The sequence below is a fragment of the Temnothorax nylanderi genome, unplaced genomic scaffold, assembly GCF_030848795.1.
Source record: "Temnothorax nylanderi isolate EJ_2023f unplaced genomic scaffold, tnyl_v1.0 TNYL_tig0046_pilon, whole genome shotgun sequence".
NCBI lineage: Eukaryota > Metazoa > Arthropoda > Insecta > Hymenoptera > Formicidae > Temnothorax > Temnothorax nylanderi.
The window spans coordinates 248,804-266,976 of NW_027249108.1; the positions used below are offsets into that span (position 1 = coordinate 248,804).

The following is an 18,173-nucleotide window of genomic DNA, read 5'->3' on the forward strand; positions in this document are numbered from 1 at the left end:
TGAGATGGATGTCAAACGTGAGACGGCTTTAGTAAGAAGACGGCGAGGACGACAAACTTCGCAGAGTCGATGGATGGAGGGTTGAGGGAAAGGGAGAGAGGGTAAGTGCGCCACATTGGCCGTGTTCAGCAGACACAACTGTTGAGTTCGTCTTATTGGCCGTTGCTGACCGGAAAGGAAACAGCTGCGCCAATAATTAGAGTTCGTCTTATCAGAAGAATCTATATTAATATAATATTATTGATAAAGTTGACAATTTATTTCAGCTTAATACTTTTCATCTCGTTGGTGGACATAGTGCACATATCATGATAAGAAATATTTTCAAAACAGCAATTACAGATAATTTTGCTACACAATTCACTTGAACTGGTAAAAAAAATAAACAGTGTTTCAAAGATTTAGGACTTTCCAAACTTATCATACGTAAGTATTTTATAATTTTATTCTGTTATTTTCAATTAATTTTGATACAAGATTTCGTTAAAATAGAGTAGAACTCTACGTTAAAACATATATATACAGGATATCTAGAATAAAATAATACACACACCATAACTCAAAAACAGTACGTTTTTAAAGTCAACTTTGCTTTTTAAATGAAATCATACGCTTTCTTCTTACAGCATTAATTAGTTCTGTAGATAATTCTCTATATATACAAGTACTGCAGTAAAATCATGGATAAGTGAGTACATTAAGAAATATTGTATACATTAATTATACCTTATACTTAAAAGTGTGTGCATACCTGGGTAAAATATAAAATATCTTGAAAAATATTTATTTTTTGTTAACTGTTTTAAAACTGTTATCAAAAATTTTTTAATATACATAATAACCTGAGGAATCTATTTTATATTGAGAAAAACCATATAATATTGCATATTTAAAATATCAAAGTTGATTTTAAAATAACAGTGGAAACAATATTTAAGTACCATAGTAATATATATCGTCATAATTTTTTTTTAACTATCTGATATTTCTTTTGAAATCTCTTACAATTATTATTTTGACAAATGTTTCTCAACATGTATTCTTTACACAAGTTATTTAGATGTATTATTTTATTTGGAACACTTTGTACATAATTTGTACATACTTTGTACATGCTTTGACTAATATGTAAAACATATGTTGAATAATATTTGTATATATATATTTAAGAAGCTGTTCGGATGTCATATAAAGAAATGACAGAAAACGAATTTGCGGAATATGCATCCAAATGGCTAGCACAAGCTACTGTAAGAATTGCAAGGCAAAAAAAGGAAGAAAAGCATTCAGATTAATAACAATTGTACGCGCATGCACAATCTACATATATATTTTTTTCATATATATTTGTTTACTATTTTATATATTCATTAGCATATTTCTCGTGTTTCATTCAACCAAAGAGAAAAAAATTTTTATTTTATACGTATAGTTTATCATATCTAGTAATTTAGTTTATGCTAATGTTTATATATTTTTTGTCATATATATTTATATATTATTTTATGTACTACTTCGCATATTTCTCGCATTTCACTCATATATATATATCAACCAAAGAGAAAATAATTTTTGTTTTATATACATATTATAGTCTGAACATTTATAGTGACATAAAAAGTTCATAGGTGTGAGCTCATATTCATATTATTTTATGTATTATTATAAATAAATAAATAAATATATATATAGGTATTATAATTCAGATTATTTTATTTATAGTTAAAATACCATTCAAATTAAGTTTTAACATAATATTCATATTACAGTATATAGATCAGTATATAATATAACTTTAAAATTATAGTATAAAATTATAGTATTCTAAAACTTTGGATTAATTTTATATATATATCTTAAAGCTATTATGCCGATATGTATTATTATGTATTATATATATATATATAAACAGTTATTGCATATATATTATATTACAATGTTACTGCAATATTATATCGCAATATTTCTGCAAGCGGACATTTTACTATTGCCGCAATGCCACAGCAACGTCGCAGCAACATTTTGCAATGCTTCTGCAATATTGCAATATTGCAGGAAAACATTGCTGCAATGGTGCTGCAATATTTCTGTGCTAGAGAGTCAAGGGAATTTATGAATATTTATTCATATTCATATAGTAGAGATGATTCCTTTAAATATCAGCTTTAAAAGAGTCCCACGAATTATATTTATAGATGGACAAATGTGGGTATTTTTCTCTCGCCTGGGCAACGAAATGGCCCAGGGTCTCATATGAATAACATTGATATTGAAGATAGATCGTTTGCAATTTAGGACATTGCTCGAAAATTGCGAAACTATCGGCGTTCTCGGCAGGTACATCCAAGTATATTTGTTTTAAGTTTTTACACAGCGTCAGTGGTTCGTCGAAATTGCCCTTAAGATCGAACAAATTGACTTCTTCCAGGAGTTGACAAGAGGAAAACAATCTACGTAAACTAATAAGCCGATCGGTTTCGCCAAAATAATCGCTGGAACTAAAGCCATACACTATTATTATGGTTTCCGCAAAGAGAAAACAATGTTTCATGATGTTTGCAAGAGATGTAAACATGCAAATTTTGATAAAGAATATAATAATATATTTAAAAGAAAATGTAGACACACGTACGTCCGTGAAATGTTCAGTTTTCGTAATTTCTTGCACTCAGCGAGGGCCTCAATACCTCGCGAGGTAATATAATTGCCCCTTAAATCTATTATTTCCAAGTCTGCACACGAATTTCCCAATTGTATTGCAACTGCATCTCGATTCCAATTACAATTAAGCGGTGTTCCGTTTAGGCTCAAATTTAAGTTACGCATCCGGCGATTTTTTTGCAATATTTTGCAAAGAGTTTCAGTTGCTAATTTTATCCCTCTAAGGTTTAAATCCTCTAGAAATTCTAGATTTTCGAGACACGAAAATTCTAATTCTAATGGTTCGTATTCTTTATTCGGATGATGACAAAAACTGAGATCCAATACTAAAAAAAAAAAATTTATATATATATATGTGTGTGTGTATTATAGTCATATACAATTTACCTGTAATCTTAAATATTATATTTATTTATGTAACAGCTAAATAGCTAATAAACAGCTTGTTTATTTATGTACATACCTTTCAACATTTTGCATGTTATGAAAATTTGTAATAGAACCGAGTTGTCAACAAATCGGCAGTTACTTAATCGTAAGTGCGTTAAACCCTTGCCGCAAATGTTGACAAATTTTTTGAAGTGCCCAGCAGAAATGTTGCTTGATGACAGATCTAATTGTTGTAAATATTTACATCTAAATGCAAAGTAAAATAAAACATTGCGAATACAAATAGAATTCGTATAGCGCAAATTTCGTAAATTTAAACATTTAAAGAGAAGAGGATCTCGTGTTAAAATATTGAAGCGTTTATTTACTTGGCTCAAACGGCACAACGACCTTATATCCAAGTTTTTTAATATTATTAGTACTATTTCATCCTGTAAAGATTTAAAAAAAAATTAATACATGAGATTATATTGTAATAAATATTGGTACGACTTACGAGAAATAGATTTCTTCGAATACTTACAGGAAGCGTAGAAAAACTGCTACATATTGATTGCTCTTTGGATTCATTCGAATAGAGTTTGATATCTTTTATTAACTTTGCATAATTTGGATAATGTCGTAAGAAATGGTTCCTATAAATGCCTCTCTTAATAAATGGATTGCTATATCTCTGCTTAGAACGTGCCATATCTATTTCCTGATGTGACATTTGCTTGTGCCCGAACTTGTTCTTGTTAAAACTCTTTGCTGTATTGCTGCAAATAACATATTGGAAAAATTTATTTTTCAAATTTATTTTTATTATTAAGAGAATAATAAAGAAAGATCAAATATTACGATGATTATTTTACCTTTTACAAATAACGCAATATTTTGAGAAATTATCTTGCAGATGAACTATATCCAAGTGTGCAGCTTCATGATCAGGTGTTAAATTATGGCTGTCTCCATGACAAGGATACTTGCAGTTGATACTTTTTAACAGATTAGTCAAATTCAGTTTAGGACTTTTAGGTAGGACTAATTCTGACGTGCCAATTAGCTCCACAGCATCCAGGTGTGTAGAATAGTTCCAATGGCTGTACATAAATTGTAGTCTGAGTTTTTTGGTTTTGAAGTCACAGAAACTTAGAGGCGGCGAAAATATCCGCGATGTCAAAGGAACTGCATTCTGAGGTGTTCCACTCCATAATAGAAACCATTGGTTGTTCTCCCACTGTTTCTTCTTATTGTTAGTGAGATAACTCTCATCATAACTCTCATCATAACTCTCATCATAACTCTCATCATAACTGTCATCATAACTCATATCATAACTGTCATCTGGATACTGTTCTTCTTCTTGTTCACCTTGAGCCCAAATTTTGGTTACATACCCAGGATTATATACTTCATATATAGAGACTCTGACTGGATATACGGCTTCATGAAACTCGAGATCTTCAAAATAGAAAATTAATTATAATCTTTCCTAAACATAAATATATCTTCTTTAACAATATCTTATTTATCAATTTTAAATGTTACATACCAAGATAATTACAATACATGAGGCTATCATTTTGTGGGTCATTGTAATAGAAGTTTGTTGTAGCAGGTTTCTGCCATGGAGATGTCGAGATGTCGAAACCATTGGTTCTCTATATTAAAAGATCAAGAAAATATTGTATAGTATAAAATTATAGATTATCATTATTTTTTACAAACCAATAACAGATATCAAGAAATATACATACCATGACAAATGTTCTTAAAAAATCTCCATAATTAGGAAAATTGGTAGGTGGTCCGATTATCCTTTTATGAGTTGCCCATATGCTCGAAGTATTCTGATAGTTATACTCTTTAACTGCGGGAGCGCTATACTTTACATATTGATAGATAAAGTTAACACGATCCTCACCTGCTACTATTTTATTGATTGAATGATAGGACGTCATATTCTCCATCTAAAAAAAAAATTAAAGATACGGAGTGTAATAATCTTGAGCTGATGTTCTTAGCATAGGTATGTTAAAATGCTATATTGTAATATGATATATCTATTACAATTATACTGTAAAATGTATATCTAATTGTGAGTTCTTGCTTGCTTTTATGCTGTCAGCATGCTAACCAACTGAAAGTAACATTATTTTTATTTGTTTATCAGCGGTATATCATACAAACGCTATTTGTGAGCCGAACAATAATTAGCGCGTATAGTATAATCAAAATATAAAAAAATTTAGAATTTTATAAAAAAATCTCATTTAACAATAATTAACAATAATTCTTAAAATTAGTAACAAATGAATTTTATATGTTTTTATGTTTATTAGGAAGTAAAGATGATTTTGTATTATAATAAATTCATATTAATTTTAGATAGTAATCTTAATTAATAGGACATTGAAATTAGCTCTGTTCTTTTAACTAAAATATAAATAATTATTAAATATATGAATAATTAAATACGAGTGATTTAAGAAAACTTGATAAATTAAAAAATATATATGTTAGTCAAAAATATGCAACATATAATCACAGCTAGTATAAAGGCCATTGCACGTAACAAAGTTTTAGTCATAATCGTCATAATCGTAAGGTTGTAAGAAAATAGACCAATCACAGTCGATTATTCTCCTCGCGCTTTAAGAATAATCGAGTGTGATTGGTCTATTTTCTTACGGCCTACATACAATACAGTAGGGACACTGAACTTTTTTAGTGGCAATTTCTAGTGCGCATGATCGGTATATCCTACAGAGAATATGGCGGCCTGTATGTGTGTATGACAAAGAGAAAGATACTTCTCTCTCTTTCTCTCTTACTTAAGTGGCGGTCATGTGACTGTCCCTACTGTATGTACATACTTATGCTGTGTCGCAATACCTGTTCCATACTTTTCTATAATGTTCCATCTCAATGGAGTATTACAAAAGGCTTCTTTTAAGGCTGCGTGCTAAACTTCTTGCATGGCTCATCTTTCCGGTCTTTCTTTTCACGTTGGAAAGAAAAAAAATGAAGTGTGCAAGAAGTTAAACTAAAAAGAACAAGCCTATGTATATATGTAGCTTATATATGGCAGTAATAATGCACACACCAATTAATATATACATTAAATTTATATCTCGGTGATCTAAGCATGCTAATTTCAGCCAATTTGATTGGCTGATTTAAAATTATTTAAAAACTTTTATGGCCTTGGTTTTAATATTAATTCATTTTTTTTCTTTTTTGCAATTTTTCGTGCAAACTCATATGGATTATAGTAATTAAATTATTATAAATTTTGCGTACTATATAATGCATTGCCAGTAATTTATTAGATCGCGTGCGAGTTAGTACGAAAAATCGTAGCTCACGTGCTAGTTAGCTGCGTTAACTTAATTAGAATTATTTTGAGTAAAATGTTGTACAATCATTTTGTTGGCTGGTTAAAATCTTAAAATTGAAATCCGATTAATATCTACTGTTCCAATTCTAATGGTTTAATGTTTAATTCACACATAACGCGAAAATATAATGCGATTTACGACGAACACTGTTAGGAATCTAAGTGAAAAAAATTCAAAATACCTATTCGATATATGACACTTTCTTGTAGTATAACTTAATTAAAAAATAAATATGTAATACCTTGTTGTAATTTCTATATTTATATAGAATCCTTGATTAACATGTAAAGATATCTTCGTCGACGAGCGAAATATACCACAGACACGAGTGCAGCTCGGCAGCTAGTGGAAGAATGGTGAAGCAAGTGAAGAAGTAGCACGTGTAAAGCCTTGTGTACACGATACTAGAAATCGGTCCGAGTTTCGGTTTAAGCCAATCAACTTGCAGCTCTTACAGAAAAGCGGCAGTTTCATTGGCTTAAACCGAAACTCGGACCGATTTCTAGTATCGTGTACACAAGGCTTAAGTGTAAGGTACGAGAACACGTAGCGGGAAGTTTAATGGCCGCGTTCAGCAGACCAAGCCGCTGAGTAGCAGTCGAACGTGATTGGCTCTTACTTTTAGAACCAACCAATCAACGCATAGTGTTGATAAGACGACACGCAACAGTTGTGTCTGCTGAACGCGGCCAATAATTAAGGGTCGACAGGAGTAAAGCCTTGTGTACACGATACTAGAAATCGGTCCGAGTTTCGATTTAAGCCAATGAAACTGCTGCTTTTCTGTAAAGCCTTGTGTCCACGATGCTAGAACTGCGTCCGAGTTTCGGTTTAAGCCAATGAAACTGCTGCTTTTCTGTAAGAGCTGCTAGTTGATTGGCTTAAACCGAAACTCGGACGCAGTTCTAGCATCGTGGACACCGGGCTTAAGAGCTGCAAGTTGATTGGCTTAAACCGAAACTCGGACCGATTTCTAGTATCGTGTACACAAGGCTTAAAGAGTGGAGACCTCTGTCGGGTTGGCTTAGCTGCGACTCGCTGCGAGTCCGTATTTTATTTATTATAAATTTTTAAGAGCCAAAATGGAAAATCCGGCTATGTACCGGGTTAATTGCGGCTGATCTTACTGATTAAAACGAGCATAATTTTAATGAGATTCGTTAATTAATTTGGCTAAACTTTGGGAAAAACCATATTTGTAGTTCACGGCTACAAATGGTTTTTCCCAAAGTTTAGCCAAATTAATTAAATTACGAATTAGAAGTATTTAGCCAAAATATCGAATGAATCTTATTCCATTTAGGATATTTTTAATCAATAAGCTCATATGTAGTTCCCGAAACAGCCCGATTTTGCATTTTTGCTCTTAAAAATTTATAATAAATAAAATACGAGTTAAAGTGTGCACTTAGTGCATAAAGTGCACTGCCGCTATAGGATCCCCTAAAGGCCATCGCACACAAAATTGCATAGGCTGCATAAGCATAGCATAAGACCGCTGGACCAATGAGCATCTTATGTAAATCAATATGGCGACTTTATGCTAGATGCTCATTGGTCCAGCGGTCTTATGCTATGCTTATGCAGCCTATGCAATTTTGTGTGCGATGTCCTTAAAGGTCTATCCAGACAAACTTGCATAGGTGCATAACCATATGCATAAAGAAGCGGATTGGTCTATTTCCTTATGCACATGCATATGGACCAATCAAATCTCTTATGCTTATGTTTATGCGCTATGCAAGTTTGTCTGGATTGACCTTAAGCCGTGATCAGAATACGGATTGGGATTGAGATTGGATTGAAATTTGACCAATTAGAGTAAAGTTCACTAAACCTGAAGTTAGTTTCCTTTAGGCCCAGTTCAACAGTGGCCAGTTAGCTTAACTAATAGTTAACTTTCACTCTCTGTCTCTTTCTAACCTCAAAGGTTAGATCTTATGCTACACCTCTCATGTCTCCTTAAGCCCAGTGCCAGACTAGAGTCAAGCTCAACAGGGTCTTCTTTCCCCGCTAATTTTTCCAAGCCCGTTCCCTTGGCAGTGGTTTCGCTAGATAGTAGATAGGGACAGTGGGAATCTCGTTAATCCATTCATGCGCGTCACTAATTAGATGACGAGGCATTTGGCTACCTTAAGAGAGTCATCTAACCTTTGAGGTTAGAAAGAGACTGAGGCCCAGTTCAACAGTGGCCAGTTAGCTTAACTAGTAGTTAACTTTCACTCTTCGTCTCTTTCTAACCTTTGAGGTTAGAAAGAGACAGAGAGTGAAAGTTAACTACTAGTTAAGCTAACTGGCCACTGTTGAACTGGGCCTGAGAGTGAGAGTTAACTACTAGTTAAGCTAACTGGCCACTGTTGAACTGGGCCTTATTCTGATTGATTAAATTTCAATCCAATCTCAATCCCAATCCGTAGTCTCCACGGTTGTCGAGGAAGGAGCGAATCGGAAATAAAGTACTGTGGAAGGTAACCAATCAAAACGTTTCTCCAAAAGACATATTCTTTTCTTTTAATGACCGGGGCTGCATTCAGGATTGCGTTCGAAAACTTTACTCGGGTGCACACCAGCGTCGTTCTATCCTTGTTTAACTTTTAGTTAATAACAAAAATAGAATGACGCGGTGTGCACCCGAGTAAAGTTTTCGAACGCAGCCCAGGGAGCGCGCTATTTATTTATTCTGTCTAAAGCCTTGTGTACACGATACTAGAAATCGGTCCGAGTTTCGGTTTAAGCCAATCAACTTTCAGCTCTTACAGAAAAACAGCAGTTTCATTGGCTTAAACCGAAACTCGGACCAATTTCTAGTATCGTGTACACAAGGCTTAAGAGTTGATAGTGATTACGGTAAAGCCTTGTGTACACGATACTAGAAATCGGTCCGAGTTTCGGTTTAAGCCAATCAACTTCCAGCTCTTACAGAAAAGCAGCAGTTTCATTGGCTTAAACCGAAACTCGGACGCAGTTCTAGCATCGTGGACACAAAGCTTAACAGGCTCTCTTGATTGGTCCGCCATTTCTCCTCAACTCTCGCCGAATTTTGAATCATGATAATTTCAATAATTGCAAATTTTAACAACATAATTAAAAAATAAATGTTTTATAGTAAAAATATTGTTAATATAGTCGTTTAATTATAAATTTATATAATATATTATAATATATTTATTTAAAATCTAAAAAAAATATGGGTCTTTAGTGCGCCACATTGTTGACACGGGCGACGACCAATCGCGCCTCGTCCAACCACGTCCTATGCGATGCGCATCAGCAGTCGATTGCAGTCGATCGGTAAACAGCCGGGAGCGATGCACGCTCGCGTGATTTGACGTATTTGACAAGTTTAGAGCGCGGATCTCGGGAGGACCCACTGCATGCGGAACGTCGGTCGTGATATCCTTTCCTCTAGGGAATAGTATCCTTTTTTTTTATATTCTCACCACACCATGGACACGGACAGGCCTTTATATGAGGAGTGGAAAAAACGGGTATGTAGGCAGTAGGCTGGGTCCACTCGTTGGACGCGATAATAATCGGGGAAGCCTTACGAATATTCCGTAATCCCGTTTGTTGGAAACACCTGGATGAATCGAATGAGTCCGCATGTTTTTCTGCGCGGCAAACGCGGCGGAGAATGCATCTCGGGCATGTTGATGACTTCTCAATATCTAATTGACACGTTTAATGATTCTGCAACGTTGCTATGAGTCATTCAATGAGGAGTTTATATCTCTTTCTTAAATCGAGATCTTTCTCATTTAAATTGTACAGTAATGCTTTTAACTACATGCTATATTTACTATTGTCAAATTATTAAATCCAAATTTGATGTAATCAGGCATTTGTGGGACCACTGCCGGACAGTTTCCTGAGAATAGAAGAACGCAACGCGCAGTTGCAGCAGGAGGCGGCGGATCAACAAGCTGCTCTGGCCCTCCAGCAGCAGATGCAAAGTATGCCGGTGACTCACGATCCTCGAGTGGGTAGACTTAGCATAACAATCTCTCAGGTAATTGTTTTTCCATAAGCGTGACGTATCCAGCGTTGTTCGAGTCAAATGAGTCAACGACGCGACAATTTGCACCTTCTCGCGCTACATCAGGCTGTCCTTTTCCAGGCCAAATTAGTGAAAAATTATGGAATGACGAGGATGGACCCTTACGCGAGGATACGAGTGGGACACTCGGTGTTTGAGACGCATACAGACTCTAACGGTGGAAAAAATCCACATTGGAATAAAGTAATTCAATGGTGAGAATTTGTATCTCGTTCAGATAAGTAGGCAGATGTGTTATTATGATACATTTATTATTGCAGCAACCTTCCACCTGGAGTTACCCAGATATACATAGAAATTTATGACGAGTGTTCCTTTGTGATGGACGAACTGATTGCGTGGGGCCACATAGAGATTCCACCGCAGGTTATTCAAAAGGGAGAGACCCACGAGGATTGGTACATGCTCAGTGGGAAGCAGGGAGATAATCAGGAGGGCATGATCAATTTAGTTTTCAGTTACACGGTAAAAACAAAGATTGCACTATTTTCTTCTATGTTATATTTATATCACTAATTTACAATATTTATCATATCTCAAGAAAGCAGACTATTATGAACTAAATAGCTATGAAATTCAGGATACAATTGCGCACATGAATATTTTTTTCAAGTATCATGTTCGAGTTTCATCTTTTCTTTTTCACATTGGAATGTGTTTGCAATAGACCAAGTATCATTCGTACACGGGTTCTTCTTCGATAATGATGGTCCCTTCTGCAACAATGTTCGGCATGCCATACGCCCCGGTAAATGTTTATGCGACACCTCCGCCTATTGCTGCACCAGCGGTTGCACCAAGCTCTTTGCCAAATGCTGAGGTCGAGTTGAAACAGGTACTTAATATATATCCCGTCTACGATTCTAGTCCAACGTTCTTTTTGTTATGTACACGTAACTGTTATGCTGTATACTTTTTGCAGATCGCAGAAATGTTTCCAAATGTTGACAAGGAAGTTATCAAATCAGTATATGATGCCAATCACGGCAAGAAAGACATTACAATTAATTCGTTGCTTCAGATGTGCGAATAAGTCCTAATTTTCTACGCAGCTAGAATGCCATACGTAACTTTATCGTATCCTTCGTTAATGAACAATTTTTTTCCTTTGGAATGTAAGATGATGTACGAAAATCTAATTTGTAATACTTCCATACGTAATAATATATATTAAGGTCGAACATTCTTTGAATATGTGAAATGATGAAATATTTCTCTTCTGAAGAAACATATTATATTTTAATTGAATATAACATTGAATTATTCTTACAATTAGTCAATTTTGTTACGTATATGTTATTGTTATTTCAGAGTTTATATTATCTTTTTTCTCATTTCCATATACATGAGTATTTATTTTTCAATTGCGTTATATATTACATGATTTACTGGTCTCTGTATATAATTTAAATACATATTGCGCGTTCTACAAAATTGTAAAAAGATATACGCTTGATTAATAGTTGCACATAAATTGTAATAAATATCTAATATATATAATTTGTACAATTATTCATATCGAAGAAATAGAATAAGCCGAAAGTGTCAGGGAATTTCGAAAATTTTATACATGAACAGCGAAACGACTGTAGCTACAGAAATAATTAACAGTGAATGTGTATTTCTTACTGTTGAGTTGCAGGGCATAGAGTTGTTTTTAGATTTACAGGCACACACTTCGATATTATATCCTTCAGTCTAGAAGTATATTCCAAAAATATAATTATATCTGTACTTTGTTTATCAAGTGCTAAGATATAATCATACAATCGTAAAGAAAAATACGAATTACAAATCGCTTATGATACATACGTATTGAACGTAACAGCCTGATGTAACCGGCAATACTTCTGTGACTTTCCCACGAAAATAACTGACATTTATAACTACAAATATAATTACATTTATTTATATCCGCTAAATCCTATAAATGCTACGACTATAAAATCTGAGTCAATTTCATTTTTGTTACTGTAGAGTATATTTACCTGCGCTATTGTACATGTATGTAAACTTTACACAAACGCTACCATCATCCATTTGTTTCATGCGATCTTCTTTAATTTCATTATTTTTCCACATATCAGTTAAATTTGGCTTCGTAGCCTCTGGAAAATATTATGAAGGAATATCGCTTAAACAGAATTGAATTTATAACTGAGAACGAACATGAACGTTGCACACTTACGAAAAAGCAATGGTTCTATACACGGAGTGTGTTTAAATGGTTTATCACCATCATCATAACCATCACCAGGGTCCTCGCAGTCTATTTCACGTTCTGAAATTGATGGCCCTGGCCATGTGAAATGAAAGCAATGTGGCCCTTCGATACCTGTCGCTATATACAAAAATAATAGGTTCTAATTAAGAACAAACAGATTATAAACAATTGATAAATTGTAAAGCGTCGAACGAAAGCAACCGAATAGAAATTAAATCAGGAACTGTATTAAGTAGTTCTGCATCATTTCTTTGTATATATTAAGTCTCATATAATTTTTAACACACAAAAAAAAATATATATATATATATCGCGTTTTAGCTCGAAAAATCATCTTTCTGATTCACAATGTGATACAAACTAAGTTTATAAGTCAAATTTATCCCCCGTATTTTTATATATAATTTATATGCTAATGTGTATGTAATCATATATATACACACATACACAACACTTATATGAATGCGAATTGTCTTAATGCTCTACATGTGCATGTATGTACGCTGATAGGTGTTTCCCGCGATCTATTCTTATATCGGTTGAATATCGAACGAAATGCTGGCGGTGGCTTAAATGTTTTCTGACTGGCTGTTCCAACGCGAGTCTTAAACGAAAATGTATCGCTAATATCGACGGCCTGAAAAGCTATGCGGTGTTATTTGGTACTTATATTCTTACGATATTTATACGGTATTATCGAGGCACATAATGTTATAAAGAGAAATAAATATACTTACCTAAAAACACGTACGTGAAAACCGTTAACAATACAGCCAAGTAAATCCCTTTCATTTTTGCATGTTTGAGAGCTGACTCGCGCGACGATATTTTAGATATTACTCACGTTGCTGCGAGATTAGAAGCTTATCTGATAAAATCGATCACAATCGTATAATGACAGTGTCTTTTATATGTAGGGCAATCGTTATCAATATACAACGTGATTGTATAAAGGAACATAATGGTATAAAAATTAATTAACCGCATTGATTTAACTGCTTACAAGAAAAAAAACCAGTCGTTTTGTTAAGTTTTGCTTTTTGTGAATTATACGCGCTATTTGTGTACTCCTGTCTTGGACGTTTTTGGTTATTAATACTCTTTACATTTTGCCTCGAACGGATTTAGTCGGAATTGACTCGCTGCGACCGCGTTCTATTTATATACTGTACCGACTAAGGGTTAATATTTCTCAAAATATCCGAAGAAAATAATGGAGAGTCAATGCAATGACAATATAAAAATTTATTGTAACAACAGCTGATCGAGTTTCACAATTTTTGGCAGTTATAGCATTTCATGCATTCCTTCTATCTACTGTATCAATTATGTGAATACCCACTGATATATAACACATCTATTTATTAGGGCAAGTAGATAAATATTCTTCTTCGTAGATAAACTAGATCTTAAGTAGCTTTAAGTATTATAAGTAATTTGTTCGTTAGTAATTTCTTTTTCTTATGAGATTGCACCTCGTTAAAACTCATCGTGCCTCGCTAACGCCTCTCCGAAGTCCGTCGCCTGAGATCCGACGAAGATGTCGTATTTCTCCAAAATCTCGTTCTTCGTCAGCTTGTGATCCGCATCGGTGTCCGCTTCATAAATCAAGTGCCTCGACTCCGCCTCGGCGTGATCAAATTCCGCGGGAATAATCCACGTTTTTACCTGTTTCAAATTGGAACAAATCAGTTTAATTGCATCGAGTAGTTCTTATAGCTCTTCGGTATCTTTAGTGTACATTTTTATTTCGTACCGATGAATGATACAAGAAGTTATCAATTACCTCGTCAGCGTTCAAGAATCCATCCCCATCTTTATCTCTGTACGAGGAGAATTGTTCCTTTTCGTTCTTCACCCATTCCGGCTCCTCTTCACCTTCCTCGCCCCTGTACAGGTCGCCTGCGGATAAATCAAAGATTCAAGAACTGCTCGAGCTGCCTTTTAGAGTGGCAACGACGATTCCCGCTTACCAATGTATTCCGCGAGAGATATCTTCCCATCTTCATCCTTATCGATATCCTCCATCGTTTCCAGCACTATCACATCCTTCATGTGCTCCGCGTCTTCCGCGTGAAGGAAGGCGGTGAATTCCTCCTTGGTCAGAGCGTCATCGCCGTCCAGATCCGCGGTGGTCCACCTTCTGCGATCCCTCTTATACATCTGAGCGTACGAGAACGAGTCGTCCGCCTTGTCGCTCTCCTGCTCCTCCATGTCGCCGTAAACCATGTCCTTGTATTCCGTCCAAGACAGTTTCTCCTTTCCCATTGGATTGTGGGATCTCCACTGACGCTCCACGTCGTCCTTGATGTAACGCTGCTGCGTGTACATTATCCAATCCTTAAGCTCCTCCTGCGTCACGTAGCCGTCGCTATCCTTGTCTATCTTGTCAACAATTATCCCCAGCCGCCTGGTGCTCTCCTCGGGTGTAAGCTGATCGAAGGTCTTGGCCTCTTCCCCGAGAAAGGCTTCATGATCGTAGGCCGGATTATGTTGGGAATGGACATAGTGATCTTTGCTGCTTGCATCCTAGAATATAATACACCTTAATTGTAATGACTCTTCAAATTGCTATCTTTTCTCTTATTTCCTACAACTTTAACTGTGATAAAAGCAGTGCAAATTTCACGTTATCAATACAAATCCACTTTTCTGTCATTGAAAAAAAAAAATTTACTGATAGGACTAAACTTTTATTTAATCAATTATAGAATAATAGAATATAGATGGGCAATAATTAAAAGAGCTCTCGGTTTCTCTAACCTTGTTCAAAACACGATGCTCGCCGTCCGGGATCGCAGTCGCCAGGATGGAGGAACCGATCAGGATCTGGAGGAACATGAGCGCTAGCATTCCACCGTGGTGGCACCGTGGGGCGAAGAAAAAAAAGGAGAGGGAACGAGAAAGAGAGGAAAAGGGAAGAGATCGTCGACCGATGAATTTACGAAGCGTCTCTCACGCACCGGAATGGAGGAACGACAGATGACTAGACGAGGTCTCCTCCTTCCACGGCCTTCGCGGCGTCTTCCACATCAGCAAAGAGCGGAGAGACCATACGCGGCGCACCCCCACTTTCCGAACCCGCGCCTTGTTCATGGGACGACGCCGCCCGGCCGCCCGCCGCCGACGAGATGCGCCCCCCCGGGCTCCGCGGACGAGGAACGCACGCCGGACGCACGGCGGCCGGCGTTTGCTCCCGCCCCGAGAAACGAATCCGCAGCCTCCACGTGGACCGGAGATAACGTGATAACGGATGAGATTCTATTACGGGAGCCTGGGCGCTCTTTAAATGAAATGCGTTCCCTCTCTTTCTTATTTTAGATCTCTCAATCTCGGGACGCGTTCTTAAATTTGGCTTGTAAAGCATATATCTCGCGGTTGGATTTGTGCCTTGATCGAATTCAGATTGACTTCATCGATTAATTCGATCGGCAGAATTGTCCATTGTAAAATTTATAAATTGTACAATTCGTTCGGTCTCTCCCTTCTCGCGTGTCAGACGACGAAGATAAAATACTGCTAATATTAGGGATGTTACTCGATAAGTTAATCAAGTCAAAACAGATATCATAAAAATTTATATGTGATAATTTGAGTCTGTTACAATATCCGAGGAATAAGCGACTTGAGCAGGAGCTAAGATTGGAAAGCTGCGAGATTCTGGGAATTAGATCTCATTCTGGGTGATTGCAGACTTTTTTTAAATAGACTTTTATTCAAAACAACAGTCTGTGCTACAGCCGAATGTCTGTATTCTTACCTCTCCTTTTCAATTTATTCTACTGTAGATCTCCGTCGTTCTCAAAGTACCATGGCTTACAGTTAGATGTTTGTATTGCGCATTTATTGAGGCCAAACAATTCGTTCTTATCGCGATGCTTCGATGGCACGTACGTAGAACGTTACTTTACATTGGCACACAGCAAATACAAGTAATAGGAAGCGATACTTTTGAGAAATCGAAATATAGGAGTTTACCATATAGGACATTCAACTACAACTCGAGGTGAATCAACGCAACTTTAACTTCCAACCAGTCCATATCTGACTTTCCAGCGTTGCCGAAGCAATTTATGCGACAGCCTGAAAACTACCGGAAAAATTGTCGGTGCCATCAATCACAGATGTTAACAGTTAAACAGCTAAGCTGAAAAGACAATTCTCGGCGTTGTCCATTCATTATTCGTATGTTCACATTGAACCCTCCACTCTAGTGTTTCTCCGCTTCTTGGAAATTCCAGTCCTTCTAAATTCACTCCTCTCGTCCAGATACTGTTCCGTGCACTCTTTAATAAAGTCCTGATTGTAGTACCATTTCTCCATGCACGCCTTCATCCTGTCGTTTTCCCCCCTACATTTTACAACGTGCAGCAGACCGGATTTGAGGCAGCAGTCGTGGAAGTCTGTGGAAGAGAGGATCACGTTAGCTACATTCCACTCCTCATGAATCAACTGGGGGTGATTGTTAATACCTTTGACTTCGTTGACGCACTTTTCGGATTTGGTTCTCTCTCGCATCAACTTGGGTACCAGCACGTCTTTCTCCACCTTCCTTAAACTTCTGTCGTCGGGGTCGCCTGAAATAAATACACGAGATACTTGGATTCTCTCTCTTTCTCTCTCCTCGAGAGAGAGAGAAACCTGATCGCGAAACCTCGGCGATCACGCGAATCGCTGAACGAGCAGCAGTTATTTTCTAGTGTCAGCGGATTCCGTTCCGTACGGAACGTAGACTCCAATAATCAGCCGGTCGCGCTCGACTCCGCCGGGATTAAAAAATATAACCTGCTACCGACAATATCCTCGGTACTCCGGGCCGGCGACGAAGTTATTGACGCTATCGTGCGCGGGAAATGCGGAAATAGAAAGTTTACCCAGTCCCTTCGGCCCCCCGCCGAGTTTATGCGAGAGCACCGAGAAATCCTCCTTCATGTTTTCGTTGCTTTCGGAGCAGATGCAAACGTATTTTGGTTTTTGCACAGTATTCGGGTATTGCAACATGAAGATACGAAGGATTCTTCCCACTACTTGACCATCACACGTGCGTCGGACCACGTGATTGTCATGACAGACTCGTGCCTTGCTAGTGCCTTGAACAGATGGAACACTTTCGTTTATAAAATGCCTTTTTATGCTCTGCATTGACATAAAATGATGTGGATATAAAATATAAATATATATATGTATAGGTAGGTAATCTCTACATTTTAAGAAGAGTTTTCAAGAATAAGAAAAAGATAAAAATTAAGTAAATTAAAGTTAATCTATACATTATAAAATTCTCATTCTTAAAACTAGAAAAAGATAAAAAGTAAGTTAAATCAAGATCAACCTACATTGGCATAAAATTGTAAAACTTCTTTAAACTTTTTAACTTTTCAAACTTGTTTTTTCTTTCTGGCGGTCGATCGAACGAGATGCTGGCTCGGCGCGAGTGCAGCTACACCTGAACCGAACG

The 18,173-nt window shown here is 36.3% G+C and overlaps 5 protein-coding genes and 1 long non-coding RNA gene across 12 annotated transcripts; 2 read left to right on the forward strand and 4 right to left on the reverse strand.

The window, feature by feature from the left end:
* Window positions 1–28: 28 nt before the first annotated feature.
* LOC139772020 (uncharacterized) lies at window positions 29–2,554 on the forward strand. 3 transcript variants are annotated; one of them, XR_011718041.1, is made up of 5 exons: window positions 29–101; window positions 267–426; window positions 627–688; window positions 2,196–2,337; window positions 2,429–2,554. It is a non-coding gene; the product is annotated as an uncharacterized lncRNA (long non-coding RNA). The 3 variants fall into 3 exon arrangements; XR_011718042.1 differs by lacking the exon at window positions 627–688; XR_011718043.1 differs by lacking the exons at window positions 627–688; window positions 2,196–2,337; window positions 2,429–2,554 and adding an exon at window positions 1,171–1,606.
* On the reverse strand, window positions 1,690–5,150 carry LOC139772016 (F-box/LRR-repeat protein 4-like). Of its 5 annotated transcripts, XM_071705298.1 has the most exons (8): window positions 4,958–5,145; window positions 4,791–4,883; window positions 4,586–4,694; window positions 3,906–4,494; window positions 3,575–3,809; window positions 3,125–3,482; window positions 2,633–2,987; window positions 1,690–2,498 (listed from the first exon to the last, which is right to left on the reverse strand). In XM_071705298.1, exons 2-8 carry the CDS (start codon window positions 4,791–4,793, stop codon window positions 2,153–2,155), a joined length of 1,995 nt encoding a protein of 664 aa, XP_071561399.1. In that variant the 5' UTR covers window positions 4,794–4,883; window positions 4,958–5,145; the 3' UTR covers window positions 1,690–2,152. The 5 variants fall into 5 exon arrangements, with proteins under 5 accessions (XP_071561399.1, XP_071561398.1, XP_071561402.1 ...); XM_071705297.1 differs by having other exon boundaries at window positions 4,791–5,147; XM_071705301.1 differs by lacking the exon at window positions 2,633–2,987 and having other exon boundaries at window positions 2,423–2,498; window positions 3,125–3,297; window positions 3,420–3,482; window positions 4,791–5,150.
* A 4,547-nt stretch (window positions 5,151–9,697) lies between these two features.
* On the forward strand, window positions 9,698–12,943 carry LOC139772024 (toll-interacting protein B). Its single transcript, XM_071705311.1, has 6 exons — window positions 9,698–9,922; window positions 10,273–10,443; window positions 10,552–10,685; window positions 10,752–10,956; window positions 11,159–11,326; window positions 11,414–12,943. The coding sequence occupies exons 1-6, from the start codon at window positions 9,881–9,883 to the stop codon at window positions 11,522–11,524; spliced, it is 831 nt and encodes a 276-aa protein (XP_071561412.1). The 5' UTR covers window positions 9,698–9,880; the 3' UTR covers window positions 11,525–12,943.
* Window positions 11,861–13,583, reverse strand: LOC139772026 (uncharacterized). The gene is made up of 5 exons (XM_071705313.1): window positions 13,453–13,583; window positions 12,680–12,832; window positions 12,480–12,599; window positions 12,304–12,377; window positions 11,861–12,189 (listed from the first exon to the last, which is right to left on the reverse strand). The coding sequence occupies exons 1-5, from the start codon at window positions 13,505–13,507 to the stop codon at window positions 12,037–12,039; spliced, it is 555 nt and encodes a 184-aa protein (XP_071561414.1). The 5' UTR covers window positions 13,508–13,583; the 3' UTR covers window positions 11,861–12,036.
* Window positions 13,584–13,945: 362 nt separating this feature from the next.
* Window positions 13,946–15,887, reverse strand: Scf (Calumenin scf). The gene is made up of 4 exons (XM_071705309.1): window positions 15,479–15,887; window positions 14,689–15,244; window positions 14,502–14,617; window positions 13,946–14,383 (listed from the first exon to the last, which is right to left on the reverse strand). The coding sequence occupies exons 1-4, from the start codon at window positions 15,566–15,568 to the stop codon at window positions 14,195–14,197; spliced, it is 951 nt and encodes a 316-aa protein (XP_071561410.1). The 5' UTR covers window positions 15,569–15,887; the 3' UTR covers window positions 13,946–14,194.
* A 650-nt stretch (window positions 15,888–16,537) lies between these two features.
* LOC139772027 (COX assembly mitochondrial protein homolog) lies at window positions 16,538–17,815 on the reverse strand. The gene is made up of 3 exons (XM_071705314.1): window positions 17,590–17,815; window positions 17,188–17,292; window positions 16,538–17,118 (listed from the first exon to the last, which is right to left on the reverse strand). Exons 1-3 carry the CDS (start codon window positions 17,714–17,716, stop codon window positions 16,907–16,909), a joined length of 444 nt encoding a protein of 147 aa, XP_071561415.1. The 5' UTR covers window positions 17,717–17,815; the 3' UTR covers window positions 16,538–16,906.
* Between the last annotated feature and the right edge of the window lie 358 nt (window positions 17,816–18,173).